Here is a 16085-nt window from a genome sequence, read left to right on the forward strand (position 1 = left end):
AGGAGATGTGGTGGGGATGGGTCCTGTCGTGCTCTGCCAAGGGTGTCGCGCGGGTGAAGCGCTGCGTAAGCGTGGAGGATTTATCATCTGCTAGACACATCTGGCAGCAGCTGCCTCCTAGCCAGCCCTGCAGCCCGGAGGGATGATTTTTCCTCTACAAACTGCTTCGCTCGCTATTATTCCCCGTATCTGGCAGAAGCCACCTTTAACAGCAGAGGGATGATGCTCGCCATGTGCTGCGCTCGGTGTGCAACCGAGGTGCAAATCCCTACTGTGGCTGGAGGAATGGGTGGGGGGACTGTAAAGCTGATCCCCTGCGCTCGTCTCTGGGGCTGCAGCAGTTCTCTAGCCTGGTCCCACCACACAACTTGGTCCTTCCAGGTGTTGCCTGTGCTTGGGCGGGTAAAACTTGGAGCATGTTGAGCTCATTGGCAGCTTACGGTGTAGCTACAGGCTGAGCTCACCTTTGCAGAGCACAACCATGCTGTACTTTCCTCCCTTGGGCTGTTTCCTCTACTATTCCCACTGTATTTTTTAAATTATTATTTTTTTAAAAAAATTTATTTTCCTAATGTCTTGAGTTTTTGTTTTAATAGCACCGGGTGCATTTTTTTTGGGGGGGACATCATATTGCCCTTCCTGGCAGTGCCCTGCCATGTCCCACAGAAATGAGATGGGTGCAGAACCAAAGTAAAAGGTTCTTTTGGTCTCATGGCCAGCAGAAGGGCAGCATAGGCATGCCCTGAATTCATCAGAGCCTTGACATCTCTGTTAGCCAAAGCTGCTGGAGGCGGGAATGGATGATAATTACCTTTTTTTTTTAATGATTTGCTTTGATTTTCAGCTCCTTAGGAATTTAGAGGGTGGAAATGCAGTCCTGTGTAGATATCTGATCAAAGTTCAAAATACTTCTCTGGCTGCTGGCTGCAAAGGTGCCTTTGGTGAAATTAGTCCTGGGCTGATAGTGATCACCAAGGAGATCTGGGATCTCATTCCCTTTGCACAGTAGCTACTCTAGAGTGACTGTGCAGAAATTGGAGCAGCAGTCCCTTTGTACAGAAGTTCCTGCTAAGAAAGTGCCCTCTTTAGCAAGTTTGTGGGATGTTTTGAGGTAAGAGAAGGGCATTTCCTAACAACTCCTGCATTCCTTTTTGCAGGTCTTGAAAGCCTCTCTTGAAATGAAATGTAAGTGCCATGGAGTTTCTGGGTCATGTTCTATCAAGACCTGTTGGAAAGGCCTTCAAGAGCTGCGAGACATTGCACTGGACCTCAAAAACAAGTATTTGTCAGCCACCAAGGTCGTTCACCGGCCCATGGGCACACGCAAATACCTCGTGCCAAAGGATATTGATATCAGGCCGGTTAAAGAGACAGAGCTGATTTACCTGCAGAGCTCGCCTGATTTCTGCATGAAGAACGAAAAAGTGGGGTCGCACGGGACCCAGGACAGGTGAGGGTTTCTGCAGCGGGTGCTGACTGCGCTCTGAACCCCAAAGAGGGAAGGGGGAGAGGGGAACGTGTATGAATAAGAGACAGATAACCAGGGAGGTAGCACATGTGTGCAGGTGAAGGACATGTCTGACATAGGGTATGGTCTACAGATGTCCAAGCCTAAAGTGGTGGCTGTGGCCAAGGCAGGGCTGCAGACACCTTTTGCATTATACAAATGGGCACAAGATACATTCTGAAGTCCACCAGGGAGCTCACCTCCACAGGAATGATCAAGCAGCTGTTCTTCGCTGTGTTGAGTCCCTCTGAGTCATTTCTTGAAGTCACTACTGATGTGATGAGTTGTTACTCTCCTCTAAGTCATCAAGTATTAACCTAGTTAGGACCAGTGCTCCAGGGCAGCTTTAAAAAAGCTCTGAAAATTACAAATGTGATTTTTTTTTTCCAGATTTTTCTTCCACTGCATTTTAAAAATCCAGGTGTATCGGTACTTGTGTCTCTGCAGAGAAATTTCTTCATCTCTTTACTATTAGTGATTTAAAGTCATCACACCCGACCTCCACTGGGCACAGTGGTGCCTCCTTTCACAGGCACTAGATGTGCCCGTCTCTTCTCATTTGTTTAATTCCCTCCAAGGCAAACCAATTCCGTGTTTCTGCAGGCTGAGCATCTCTAGGTGGGCAGCAGACCCTTCAACAGGCAAATAATTTTGTATTTCCAGGATTTTGCAGAATTTCCAGATTTTTTTGATAGGTTGCTGCAGTGCCTGGTTTTCAAGCTGTCTCGTTAGTTGCTATCTGCTAATTTGGCTTTTCTTCAAATATTTCTCATAACTCTTCTTTGCTCTTTGTGTTACTTGGTGGTGGAGATTCAGACAGTCAAGCTGCAAGGAGCATGTGCCTGCCCTTTTGCTCGGTGTCTTCATCTTAACTCTTCCTGGACATAGTGGTATTTGGACCACTTTGGTTCAGTGGAGAAAAGCTTTTGCTGAAATGGAAATGAAGCAAATAGCCCAAATGCAGAAAAGATACTCTTCAAGTACCTTTAATTCACACAAAATCTTGGTGAAGGCACTGCAGAAGACATCCTTTGACAATGGTCATTTAACCTGTAATTACAACTCTGTAGACAACATATCAGCCTTTACCTGGTGGAGCTGATCAGCAGATGACCACAGTTGAGTGAGACAAGCATGTCCTTTTTGTCCCCTGATATTCTGTGGCAGTTACAGTTTTACATGCTCCATTAGGACCAGAATCAACGGCTGAACTGCTCTAAAATGGCACTTATCTAGCAGCTTTGTGGTGGAAAAACTAGGCTGACATTCATTGCCAGACCAGCAGTGGAGCAGTAATTAGCAAGTGAAGATGTTTATGAGTCACTGAGGACTGTAGGGCAAACCCATATGTTGAAACTGGGTTTTGAAGGAAAATGTCCATTGAGTGAAGGCAATGGTTTTTGTGCATTTGTATGGGTTTTGACAAATTTGAGTCGTAAAAAATAGCTCTTTGTTGTGCCACGCCACTTTGCAATGAAAAAATTGTGGAGGTTGTTTGGAAATTAGTTTTATAGGAACTGTGTGAAATCAACAAGTTGCGTCAAAACCAAACTGGATCCACTACGGCTTTGCCAAGGAAAACATTTCCCATGAGCTGAAATCCTTTCAAGGGGGGAGGGAAGCACTTCTTCTTCTTCATCTAATTTCATCTTACAGCAGATTTTGCCTTTTTATCCCAGCTAGGGATGAAAAATATGTCAAGATCTTGAATGATGCTCTTTTTTCTTCTTCTTCTTCTTCTGAGGATAGGAAAGTATGTATTGCAGGCATCCCTTTATCCCAAGCGGGGCGACAGCTGTGATTGTGAGCCTGCCAGGCGAGGGTCCACGGGAAGTGAGATTGAGCGAGGATTTAGAGGACTGAGATATTAAGGCAGGATGGGATGACTTTCAAAAAGGAACCTGTCAAGAAATGCTCCGTATTCTCGGATCTGCAGAACGGTGATGGCCGTGGGAGGGGAGGAGGATGAGATAGTCCCGTGTTGAGCCCCTCAGGCCAGGTTTTCAGGTCATGAGTAGTTGCACTCGTTTTCATTACAATCCAGCTCGATAAGATGCCTGGTGTCTCAGAATTGGCACATGTATGACAAGCCATAGCAGCTCCTTTTCTGCATTAAATTAGCAGAGAGAATGAGTGGAAAATACACACAAGGTGTTTGCAGATCTGTCCTTTCTTCCTGGGGGCAGCAGGGAAAAGGAGGGGAGCTTCTCAAACCTCCCTCTCCCACGGATGCCTTTTTCCCTTCTCAATTTTTCTCTCAGGGAGAGGACATCTAAATGTATTTTAAATGTGGTGGCTCCGTTCCAGCAGGCTGTGGGGCTGCAGAGATAGCACCTAATGACAAGGATGAGGGAGAGGGAACACAAAAGGGATGCTGTTAGAGATGGCAGGGAAAAATGTGGTTCATGCTTACTCTGCAAAGATGTAAAAATGCTTGCATGGAAACAGCCCAAATAGGTTTTTATATTATAAATCAAGTCCCAGAGGCATCTTAGTGTTTTATCCTTGTGCATGTCAAAATTTTCTGCGGGAGGAATATCCCATTCTTTCCTACTAGGCTAATTTTTAAGGTCTTTTATGGCAAATGCAATCAAAAAGGGATTTTTAGGGGTGGTCCCTCAGTTTGTTTCCTCTCTTTTTCCACCACCTGCCTATTCCCTCGGATATTTTTCTGGCCATGAAGATGGTTGCAGGGATCAGCCCGAAGGGTTTTAAAGTTCAGACTCCTACAACTGCAGTCCAAGAGACTTCGGTCTGGGCATCTCCAGCATCTTTCCAGCCTCACTTTCTGCCCCTGAAAAGGGGCGCAGAGGGGAGGAGACCCCACTAAAAATACAAATTGCTGCCAGAAAAAAAATAAGTTATTTTTGCATCATATGGAGAGAAAGTCTTTTCTCCCCTCCCTCTCCTCCAGGTCTGGTGCTTGCTCAGATCATGCGGGAAGCAGGTTGATGGTTAAGCTGCAACACCTCGAATGTCTTGAGTTTCAGTGTACGCTGCAGGGAACAATCCTGCAGGGGCAGGTGGGTGGAAGGGGTAATCTAATCGGTGACTTCCATCTCTCTAATTACCCCTCGCGTTATGTGGACTTATTGTGCCTTTTTCAGGCAGGGAAGGGAATTTAATAACCTTGTAGTGGAACCACATGAAAATCCACCCAGAAAACCTGCACCCGGTTGCTCAAAAGCCTTTCAGAGCTCTTTGCTGAAAAGGCTTTCAAAGTTTTCATCGGAACAAGACTGAAATGTTTTCTAAGACACCTTGGCCTTTCATAGTTTGTTGAAATTAGAATTGATTTGGAAATCTGCATGCACTTGAGTGCCTTGAGTTGTATCCAGATTTCAAAGTCAAATTTCAGCTGAACCCGAACCTGAGATTTGAAGCCTCTTTGAAGTGCTCCAAATCAGATGAAGGAGACAAGTTTTGCTCCTGCAAAGAGGCTTAATGCAACCACAGCCTTCGTCGACCCCAACCAAACTCTGTGTGCTTATATGCCACCATTACACTTCCATAGCCAATAAAAAACAGTCAGGAGAAAAATCTGAAGGAGCTAGTCTGCAGAGCGGCCAATGGATTGTACAATTTTCAAGAAAACAAGTTAACCACTGGGAGCAAACATGTATGTTCCCATTTCAGAGCTTTCTTGTACAAAAACACAATATATCTCGTCTTTTCACAAGGCGGTCCAGTTTCTCCTGCCTGAAAAATTCCTTATCAGCTTTGAGTAAATGATAAATAATAGTGGATTATAAAATCGACTTTTTTTTGTGTGTGTGAGAAAAGAAGCAAAAGTATTAACCTTCTTTATCAGTAGGGTGCAACGTATCGTATTTCAAAGGCTGGCTAAGGTCCCTTAAGGAATCCAAGGAAAGGGAAATTCTGCCATGCATGGAAAAGCCTCCAGCCCCTGAAGCCTTGCAGAGATAACTGGGCTGTTTATTACTGATCTTTCCCAGAGCGGTCTCAGAGCCAAGCGAAGATGGGAAGGAGCTCCCTTATGCTGCAGAAATCGAGCTGCACTGTTGCACTTTGGCAACGGGAGTGGCCACTCTTTGGTTGCTCTTTGCTCATATATTCGTTCTTTTCTGCTGTATAAAACACCAGTCTACAGCATCACCCAAGGTGTCTTAGGCTGGTGTGTTTTCTCGAAGAGGAGCTTGCATGAAATTAGCTGAGCAGGTGTCTGCTCCTTGGTGGTGACTGCAAAGGCTTGGTGTCTGGTGGTCATCTCTTGGTGGTCACCTCTTGGTGGTCCCAACCCTTTATCAAACATTGCAAAGAAGGGTTGCAGTGGTTTTCAGTGTTCAGTGGCAGCCCTTGACACCACTTGCCACCTCGAAACTGTGCCTTGCATTGCGATCCAGTGGAAGATTCTTCTGCTCACTGCAGGGAGGTTGGACTAGATCACCTTTAAAGGTCCCTTCCAACTTGATGCATTCTATGATTGATTCTACGATTGATTCTATGATTCTGTGATTGATTCTATGATTGTAGGATTCTGTGATTCTATGATTATGTGATTGCTTCTATGATTGATTCTATGATTCTATGATTCTATGATTATGTGACTGATTCTATGATTGATTCTATGATTCTATGATTTATTCTGTAATTCTATAAATATGTGTGCAATGAAATTCCTTAGCAGGAGCACTCACATTTAGATGGGGAAGAGTGGTGGTTATGGACAGACAACAGCCTTTGGTGTTTGTTTTTTGTTACAGCCTCTTTTAATTTCTGCTCCCCAGTGAGGGAATGAGGAACAATCTGATGGACTTCGGCTTTGAGTAGGTTGTTATGTGTGCGATTTAGTAATTTTTGGGACTGTTACCAGATGTGACACCCTTTTTTCAGGGGATCCAACAAATGATGGACAATGGAAAGCAAATAACTCCACAGTGAGTGTCCCAGAAGTTTAAAGTGGGGGAAAATCAGAAAAATAGTAGTTCTCTGTTCTCACCTGCAGCGCTATTTCTGCTTTACCAGGGCAATGGACTCGTAGCTGGTGCCCATTTTGGTAGTTGGGCCAGCTGTGATTTTCTATTTTGTTTTTTTTTTTCTCAGTTAATCCCTGGGGAAGTTTGAATTCTTCCCACTTTCAGAGACCTGAATTTGACCATAAAGATTCCTGAACAGATTTCTGAATAATAAATTTGTTGGCAGAAAAAGGAATTTCACACAGTAAAATTGCAGTGGATAGTGAATTCAGGGGATAAAAAATTGCAGCCAGCTCTCCTAAACATCTCTGCATCAAAACATTGTTGGAATTAGGCAATATTGGGGCTGAGAATGACTTTTCACAGAGCCAGATATTTTTCAGAAGCAAGACTAAACTGAGACCACCTAGGCTTCTACTAAGATGTTTACTCTGGTCTTAAAAACAGTTTCCTGAAACAACCTCAGGTTTTTACCACCCTCAGAGTTATGTTTTTCTTAATCTGAATTCAATTTATAATCTGAAATCAAAGTAATGATTTATTGCTCTCTTTTCCTCAGCATATAAAGAACATTTCTTCTCTCTCCTTTTTGCAATAACCTTTTATAGATGGGAAGACTCCTCTTCCTACAAACTTCTCTAAATCGGTTCCTTCGTCCTTTTTTAATACTTTCTGAACTGCTCCTCTGACCCTCCTGGGAACGTTCCCACGTTTATCTGGATCTTTCTCAAAGCATGTTGCTTACTTTGCATTTTAATCCACTCTCACAAAATGCTCTCAGCTCCTCTTGCCCCAGCGTTATCCATAATTTTTTTAGCTCACTCTCTATTCCTCATTAATGAAAATACAGGCTGGTTCCAGGATCTCCCTTGACATCTCCTTGCTGACATGTACTATTGATAACTCTCTTCCCTACGGTTGTTCAGTGTCAGTCTCTAGTCATTCCTTGTGGATGAGAAAGCAATTTAAAAGCAGTTAAGATTCTGCCCTCAAAATCTTACATGAAGCTGTGCACTTTGATGTATTTTTAGCGATGTCCATTGTGTTACACACCTCCCGGGGGATTTAAATTATTTTTTCCTCTTTCTTTATTTCTTTTATATACTGCTGTATGACTTGACGTTACTGGAGCAAGGGGCACTAAAGAAATGCATAGGAATTTGACTTAAAAGAGAAAAAACATAAATTACTTCTTTACACAGCGGTGCTCTCTTCTGGGAGTGGTGGTTGCTGGAGTTCATGGAGGCAGATGGTTTCCCTGAGGGCAGGAAGGGATGAGACAAACTCACAGCCAAGATGCCCACAAAGGGATACAGAGATATCCAGGCAAGGACATACCTTCTATCATCCCTAATGCAGTAGCCCAGGTGCTGGTGGTGGATGAGGAAAAGGGCTACAGAAAGTGGCCACGTTCATGTTTTCTTGCTTGAACAGCATCTCCCACAGCCATTGGGAGGTGTACCGGGCTGAGCAGGGAGTTGTGGTGACCCAGAATGGCTTTTATTATGCAGTCATAAGAAGCTTCCACTTATCAATAGGACTGAGGTCCCAGGAAACACCTAGCCCATCCCTGTCACCGTATGTCATTGCTGTGGGTGAAACAGTAAAGATTTAACCTCAGTTTGGCTCTGAGGTGCCAGTTGGGCAACCAAAACAGTCCATCCTCATATCTGCTGGTGGGACAGAAGTGAATGACAAAATTCTGGCATTTCCCCATAGGTTTTAAAATAAAGATCTCTTCAGGAGGTGTCTGTGAGGTGGTTTAGCCTCTCTCCATCTGGGGCAAGACAGGGAACTGCTGGAGAGAGTCCAACGGGCTCACAAAGATGATGGAGGGGGTGGAACATCTCCCTTGTGAGGAAAGGCTGAGGGAGCTGGGGCTCTGCAGCTTGGAGAAGAGGAGGCTGAGAGGTGACCTCATAAATGTTTATAAATATGGAAAGGGGGAGTGTCAGGAGGATGGAGCCAGGCTCTGCTCAGGGATGTCCAGTGACAGGACAAGGGGCAACGGGTGCAAGCTGGAGCACAGGAGGTTCCAGCTCAACCTGAGGAGAAACTTGTTGGCTGTGCGGGTGCCGGAGCCCTGGCCCAGGCTGCCCAGAGAGGGTGTGGAGTCTCCTGCTCTGGAGACTTTCCAACCCACCTGGACGCGTTCCTGTGGGGCTGCCCTGGGTGACCCTGCTCTGGCAGTGGTGTTGGACTGGGGGATCTCTAGAGCTCCCTTCCAACCTGTGGTTCTGTGATTCTGTGAAGACTTTCACAAGTTCTGGGATGTCCTCCACCATCTCTACTGAGGAGGCAGCCCCGTGGTGAGGCTGTGCGATGTACCACAGGATTTCTGCAAGCGAGGGCTGGAGAGGGGAGATTTTGGACAGGCATATTGAGTGGGATTCGTCCAGTCAGCAAGGCTGACCTCCTCCCTGCTTGCATAAAGAAGGAAAAAGCACTGTGACAATGTAAAAGCCTGTTCCTGAGCCAGGACCTTGGCTGGGATTACAACCGAAGCATCGTTTTTCACCGGTCTTCCAAGTGCTTCTAGAGGTTACAGTGTTGTGTTAAGATGCAATCGCCTTCCTTCGTATTTTCTCTCTGAGGCTCAGGAGGAGGGCATTTCTCTGAGTTGCTGGAAACGTGCTGGACCAGGCCCAAAACAAATGAGATTGAACTTAACCCATCAGCGGGGAGCCTGGTGAGATTGCAGCCCTGGGCTCTGAAAGCAGATGCTTGGGGGCAGCTTCTGTGGGTAAACTCCAGTCCTGGGGCTCCTTTGTCTTCTTCCATTTGCTTTTTGTATTTGTAGATACAACTGAGAAACTACCCCTCTTTCAGCTTGTTTAAAGAAAAAATAAAGATGATTCATCCAGGCCTATGTTTGAAAACAGAAGATAAAGGCTCTGGTTAGTGGCATTGTCAGGAAAGTTCTCCAGAAGCCGATTTAGGTTCAAGATGCAGCCGATAGCTTTGTTTTGGCCGTTCAGCCCATCTATCCAGACTGTCCCTGTGCCTTTATCCAAACATGAGGGAAGCTTGGGCGTTTTTTAATAGGATTTTAGTTGTGTTTTTTTCCTTTATTTCAGGCTGAGTGGGTTGGGCATAGCTGTGGAAAGGTGCATCACCTAGGAACCTGAGGCGTGGATGTGAGGAAAGGGAAATTCCCAGCTCCCAGCAGGTAGAAGAGCTTTGCCCTCTATTTGAGTGAGGTAAATTTGACTGTCGAGGGCGCTTTGTACATGGAGATTCTGGAGTCAGAGTGGACCTGTATTCCTTTTCTTGGCCATTTCGATGAGCTCTCAGCACGAGGCGGCGCGGGCGCGCTGCACATCCATCACCATGCTTCTGCAGATTTCCCATCCTCCTTAGGTGAACCTCCGGGCAACAACATTTCCACCCGCCCCGGGTAAAGCTGAGTAAGGTTGTCACATACCCTCCTCTTTTCTAATGTCAACACGCTTATATCTGGACCTTCGTGCTGCATATTTAATGCATTTACTAATACATTTATGAAGAGTCATTCGGAGGTTTCCTGGTGGAGGGGCCCCGGCTCGTAGGGGCAATAACAACGGCTTTGATTCGGCGTTGGGCAAACAAGCTCAGCGTGGTTGCAGACTTTGGTTTCGGTAGAGGCTTTCAAAGGTTTGTAAATATTTACACACTCTCCCGAATGAGGGGGACCGAGGGGGGCAGCCTTTAAACGCTGAAGCTGAGGAGGAATGCGACTCAGAAAAAACAAACAGGAGGCCTGCCTGAGCCAGAAAAAAATAAAGGAAGAACGAGAACAAAACCTCAACACCTCATTAATCCCGTAACTTCTCCTCAAGCATTACCTCATGAGGAATTCCTATAAATCTCATGGATTTGTTTTCATCTATTAATGGAGTGCTCAGCTCAAGAGTCTGACTCGTGCTCCTCTCTCCTTTCCCTGCCCCAAACCAGCCTGAGAGTGTTTCTGTCCAAAACAGTCGTGCAGAATAAGACTTAGGAGAGATGTCATAATGAGATCTATTACCCTATAGCGTTAGTGTCCAGCCAGGCATCTGATCACACATGAACTCTTCAACCCTGGTCTATCTTTCACGCCCACAGAGAATTGGCATCTCTAGAGCGTGGTTCATCTCATCCAGAAAGTCAATGCCTGTTGCGCTCTCTTGTGCAGTGACGCAGCTTGGAGTATTTTAGGAGAATGAGGTAGCTGGTGTTTGAGAACAGCTTTGCATCCATGATCAATGAATCAATGAAAGAGATTCCCTAATTCATGAGTTACTTCTGAAAACCTCAAGCCAGCCGCTTGCCAGCGGCCAAAGCAAAAGAACCCGGCACAATGGCCAACTTATCCTGACGAGTCTGGCTTTCATTAAGAGCAGAAGCAAAACAAGCAGTGGCAGTCCGTGTGATATTTGGTGACTTGTCATCCTACACTGTGCGCCTGCCGTGCTGCCTGCTCCTGGGTCAGGACTTGGGGTACTATGGGACCAGCTCCCCGGCTGCTCCTGCCGTTCAGGGAGATGCTCAGGGTGGGGTGAAGGTGCCGAGTCCAGCCCTGCCAGTGTGGGTTATGAGTTCCCTCATAGGTGCAGGGCTGGATAGTGGCTGTAACAGCCTGCTCAGGAGATTTCTCAGCTCAGGATCCTTGGCACAGAGCCTGTGTAAATACTCTGTGGCTGCAGTGTTCCTCCTCCATACTTTTCAGGTCAGGAAGCGTTGGACAAACATTGGTGTTTGTTCTTGAGGGTATCATCTTCTTCCAGCTCCTTTCAGACAGCTTTAGAGCCTGCCTGGAACATAGATCACCAGGGCCTATGAGTTTTTGGTTTGGTGGAGGTATCATGATAGCTTTGCTTGTCTGCCTGTACCAGAGCTAGGTCCTGCCTGCCTTGCCTCACAGACAGCCCTAACGCCGCTGAGCCCAAACTGAGAGTCAGAAAAGGAGTTTAATGTTATTTTCAGTGTCAGAATCACAGAATCACAGAATGTTAGGGGTTGGAAGGGACCTCACAAGATCATCTAGTCCAGCCCCCCTGCCAGAGCAGGATCACCTACACTAGATCACACAGGAACGCGTCCAGGTGGGTTTTGAATGTCTCCAGAGAAGGAGACTCCACACCCTCCCTGGGCAGCCTGTGCCAGGGCTCTGTCACCTCACAGTGAAGAAATTTTTCCTCATGACGAGGTGGAACTTCCTGTGTTCTAGTTTACACCCATTACTCCTTGTCCTATTACTAGACACCACTGAAAAGAGACCTGCCCTTTCTTCTTGACACCCACTTCTCAAATATTTATGTACATTAATAAGATATATAGATTATATAAGTTTAATATATAAGTTTATAATATATGTGTATTATGTAAGTTTAATTATATATACATTAATAAGTTTAATAGACAATACAGCTGTCCAAACTGTGTCCCCTCTCAACTCCTTGTGCACCCCCAGCATATACGCTGTCAGGGCAGCCGGAGAAGTAGAAAAGGCCTTGATTCTGTGTAAGGCCTGCTGCAAGTGCAATCCTGGGCATCCTGGGTGGAAAGCTGCCTGGCACTATAAGAAAGACATTGAGGTGCTGAAATGGGTCCAGAGAACAGCAACAAAGCTTGTGAGGTGTCTAGAGAACATGTCTTATGAAGAATAGCTGAGGGAGCTGGAGCTCTTTAGCCTGGAGAAGAGGAAGCTGAGGTGAGACCTCAGCTCTCTGTAACTCCCTGAGAGGAGGTTCCAGGGTCCCTGAGAGGAGGTTGCAGTGAGGTGGGTGTTGGTCTCCTCTCCCAAGTTACTAATGATAGGGCAAGTGGAGATGACCTCAAGTAGCACCAGGGGAGGCTTAGATTAGATATTAGGAAATATTTCTTTACTGAAAGAGTGGTGAGGCATTGGCACAGGCTTCCCAGGGCAGTGATGGAGTCCCCGTCCCTGGAAGTGTTAAAAAAAGTGTAGACGTGGCACTTTGGGACATAGTTTAGTGGTCATGGTGGTATTGGGTTGACGGTTGTACTAGATGATCTTAGAGATCTTTTTCAATGTTAATAATTCTGTGATTCTATGATTCTGTGATTTTGTGATTCTGTGATTCTATGATTCTGTGATTCTGCGATTCTATGATTCTGTGATTCTATCTCTGCCTCCCTCGGAGGTGTAGAGGGCTGCTTGGCTGTGTTCTCAGCCCTGCCATGCCCCTGCTGTGGCTGAGGTGCAACCGTGGTGGCTTCACCCAGTGCCTTGCAGCGATGCCAGGTCCCAGCACCCACAATAGGGCAATGATTGGGAAAACAAGCCCTGCAGGTATTCAAGCTTACTGATCACGTTTTCTTTCTTCCAGGCAGTGCAACAAGACCTCCAACGGGAGCGACAGCTGCGACTTGATGTGCTGCGGCAGAGGCTACAACCCCTACATGGACAAAGTGGTGGAGCGATGCCACTGCAAGTACCACTGGTGCTGCTACGTGACCTGTAAAAAGTGCGAGAGGACTGTCGAGAGATACGTGTGCAAATGAAAACCCTCCTCTCTCCGCCACCGGGAGCTGAGACGCCGGCGGCACCCCAGCACTATTCAGAGAAAACATTTCGCTGTCTAGACGTCGTTTATCTTGTGAGGACATGGACTTGAAGAAAGATGGTAGGAGGGGGAAAAAAAAACCCATGCCAAAACAATCGCACCAGTAAAACCGAGACCCTTAAAAAAACCCAACTCGAACAAACCCACGGATGTTTTCCCCCTCACCAATAAAATGTCTTTGAGAAGACAAAACCTCATTTGGGATGATTTCTTCCAAAATATTTCCTATGGTTGTCAATGACGTCCAGTCATCAAGTGCCTTAGTATCTGAGAAACAGTAGAAACTTTCCACCAGGAAGAAAAACAACTTCTGTTTGAAAATTATGCTCACACCTGCCTATGCCTTCTAGCATGGGTACATATTCTGCATTTGGACCACCCCAGAAGGGAAAACACTACAACTTTTCAGCAATAACTGCCTTTGTTGCCAAAGACTTAATTTTTAGCAGGGAAGCATCCACTCCAGATGACAAAAGTGGAAAGACTTCAGTCAATACGCTGAAATGAACAACTCGTTTTAACTTTTCTTTTACGCAGATCTGCGACTTTGAAGTTACTGCTGCAGGAAAACCTGTCCTTGATTTGTCTGGTCTGGATGGGGTTTCAGATTCAATATGCAAAAAAAAATCCCCTGGTATCCCGGAGGCAGTGAGAGTAGGGTACCCTGAGAAGGACTTTTTGCTGTCCATGAGATAGTAGTGGAGATGTTAGGATAAAATAAGGAAGTGAAGTCAAAATCCAGTGGGAAAATTAAAAAAAAATTATCAAAGAAACAGCTTTTGCTCTGTTTCTCCCTTGTCCTTTGGTTGTGATGCCCTTAACCACCAATGTTCTGCCACATTGGGCTGTAGAGTCCTTAGGGAAATGTGCTGCTGCCTTTTTTCCCTAGGAAAACTATTGACCCAGCCCTAGGAAACTGCAGAGTGGAGTGGGTCCGGTGCCGGCTGTAGGGAGTGAGGCTGGGCAAGGCAGCAGCCTTTTGCAGCAGAAAGGAACCACTATCTGTGGCTGTACATATTTCCTTTTTGTATGCAGACGTACGGAAATATTTATAAGATATATCTCGCGCTTTTCGTCTACTCTACTTCCTACGTAAATATATCGCTATATTATAAACGAGCATTAACAATAGTATGAAATAAATGCTGAAGTTACTGGTGCAACAGCAAAATCTTAGATTATTACGTTTCACTCTCCTACTTGGAAAGCAACCGTGATTTTCCTCCCAAGGACAGGAGAAGAGCGTGGCTCGAGGCACTCGCTGGCGTGGGATAGATAAGTTCCTTTATTCCCTGTCTCCCAGCCTCTTCATTTTGAGCAGAATTAGCCAAGATACAGTCAAGACAACGAAACAGAGCACTCGGAGAAAGGAGGAGTCACAGTTCTTATTTTGCTTTTTATATGAGTGTTCACTCTCATTGGTAAAATATCCCAGTGCCCCCGAGGAGCTTAATAACAAACATCGACTAATACCTCTCGTGGGTGTTTCACTCCTCGTTCCTGCCTGTGGAGAGGAGCTGCTGTGCTGAGGAGGTTTTATCTTAGGTTGGCTTCTCTTTGTGCTCTTCTTTTTTTTTTTTTTTTTTTTTTTTTTTTTTTTTTTTTTCTGCAATGGTCATCCCTGTTAGGAAAGGTGATGCTGGAGGAGGACATCTGCTCCAGGAGCAGAAAACATCAGAGCCTCCGAGGTCCTTCAGATCATATTTGGACACCCCATTCCCCAAGTAAGGTGCTGTAAGCAGCCAGAAAATCACTCCTACATAAATGTGGGGTGACAATGGCACTTTCAAGGGGGGAATATGTCCATAACACCTCAGTCTTCCTCACCATATCCTTTTTTTTTTTTTTTTTCCCCCCACACAACTGCTCTCAAGGAGGCAACAGCCTCTGGCATGTCTCTGAGCAGCTTTGGGGAGCTGGAGGAGGAAAGCATCGTGGGCCACAGAGCAAAACTGGAGATGTTTTGTTCTCCTCGGCTGCTTTTGCTTTGCTGGAAAGGGTTTGGTCTCTTCACCTCCTTCCCTCCCCCAGCCATGAGCAGGCAAAAAGAGGCTGTTGGTATTTTGTCAGTGGTTTGTGTTATTGTCACCCCATAAAAGCCGGTGGACTAAAACGTCTCTGCAGTGCAGTGTGATGAGCGGTGGGTGTCTTTAGGCTGACATGCAGACAGGCTGATGGCACAAATCCCACTGCTCTCCAAAGCCAGAGTTTGGCTTCCTTTGATACGTAAAGAAACTGCCTACTTTCATTCTTTTGAGGAATTTTATTTTTATTTCCAGTTTTTGAGGAAGCCGACAAGGCAGGGATGCTCCGACCGGAGAAAAATTTTACCGTTTCAATCCTATTCTGTAATGACTCTTTATCTCGCTCCCTTGCTGATGTCCTGAGTCTTTCTGCTTGGTGCAAAAAAATAGCAAGATGGAAGAAATGTTCTATATTTGCATTGTTTTCAGCTGCAATTCATTCCCCTGGTGTCAAACCTGTGCTCTTCAGCTGGTTTTCTCATGTCAGAAGTAATCACAACTTTGCAGAGGGTGGAAGGATGTGAGTAAGCCTATGAGGCATCTGCAGGTCCGTCAGGTGGGAAATGACCCCTTGGCAGACCTTTAGCCATGATGGTGGTACCTCAACTTTTGTGTCTGCCTCTGCCCATGGCTGTCCGTAACCGAAGATGCTGAACTGAAATAGCTGCAGCATTTGGAGATTTGCAGTTTGAGGAATCCAGGCTCAAAATCTCTGCTGGCTGCACTAGATAATCCATCAAGGGCTTCATTTGAATTCCGCTTTTTTGAGCTAAGAGTCCATGTGGCCCCAAACCCATGTCCTAGGCTGCTGGTCTACAGATTAGCACCGTTACACATTTTTCCATAAATCCTGAGTTTCAGGGTCCTTCTCCAGAGTGGATGTACCCTGTATTAGCAACGTGCCCAGGGTGATGCATCTTACTGAGATGAGAGTCACGCTCAGCTCTGACCAACCGCATCCTCCCTTGTCACACACCTCTGCTTCACCCAGCAGGTTAAGGTCAACTCTCTCCTGATGCACTGGCATTTTCTAATTTTTTTTTTTCAGAAAATGGCTTTCTATGAGAGG

The 16085-nt window shown here is 45.8% G+C and overlaps 1 protein-coding gene across 1 annotated transcript in view; it reads left to right on the forward strand.

The window, feature by feature from the left end:
• WNT11 (wingless-type MMTV integration site family, member 11) overlaps window positions 1–13598 on the forward strand; it is a 25050-nt gene extending 11452 nt beyond the window's left edge. Inside the window, exons 4-5 of the mRNA XM_009878020.1 lie at window positions 1158–1450; window positions 12756–13598. Of these exons, the coding sequence (XP_009876322.1) occupies window positions 1158–1450; window positions 12756–12930 (468 nt within the window). The 3' untranslated portion in view covers window positions 12931–13598. The remainder of the gene's footprint in view (window positions 1–1157; window positions 1451–12755) is intronic.
• The last annotated feature ends 2487 nt before the right edge of the window (window positions 13599–16085 follow it).

The sequence above is a fragment of the Apaloderma vittatum genome, unplaced genomic scaffold (genome assembly GCF_000703405.1).
Source record: "Apaloderma vittatum isolate BGI_N311 unplaced genomic scaffold, ASM70340v1 scaffold8151, whole genome shotgun sequence".
NCBI lineage: Eukaryota > Metazoa > Chordata > Aves > Trogoniformes > Trogonidae > Apaloderma > Apaloderma vittatum.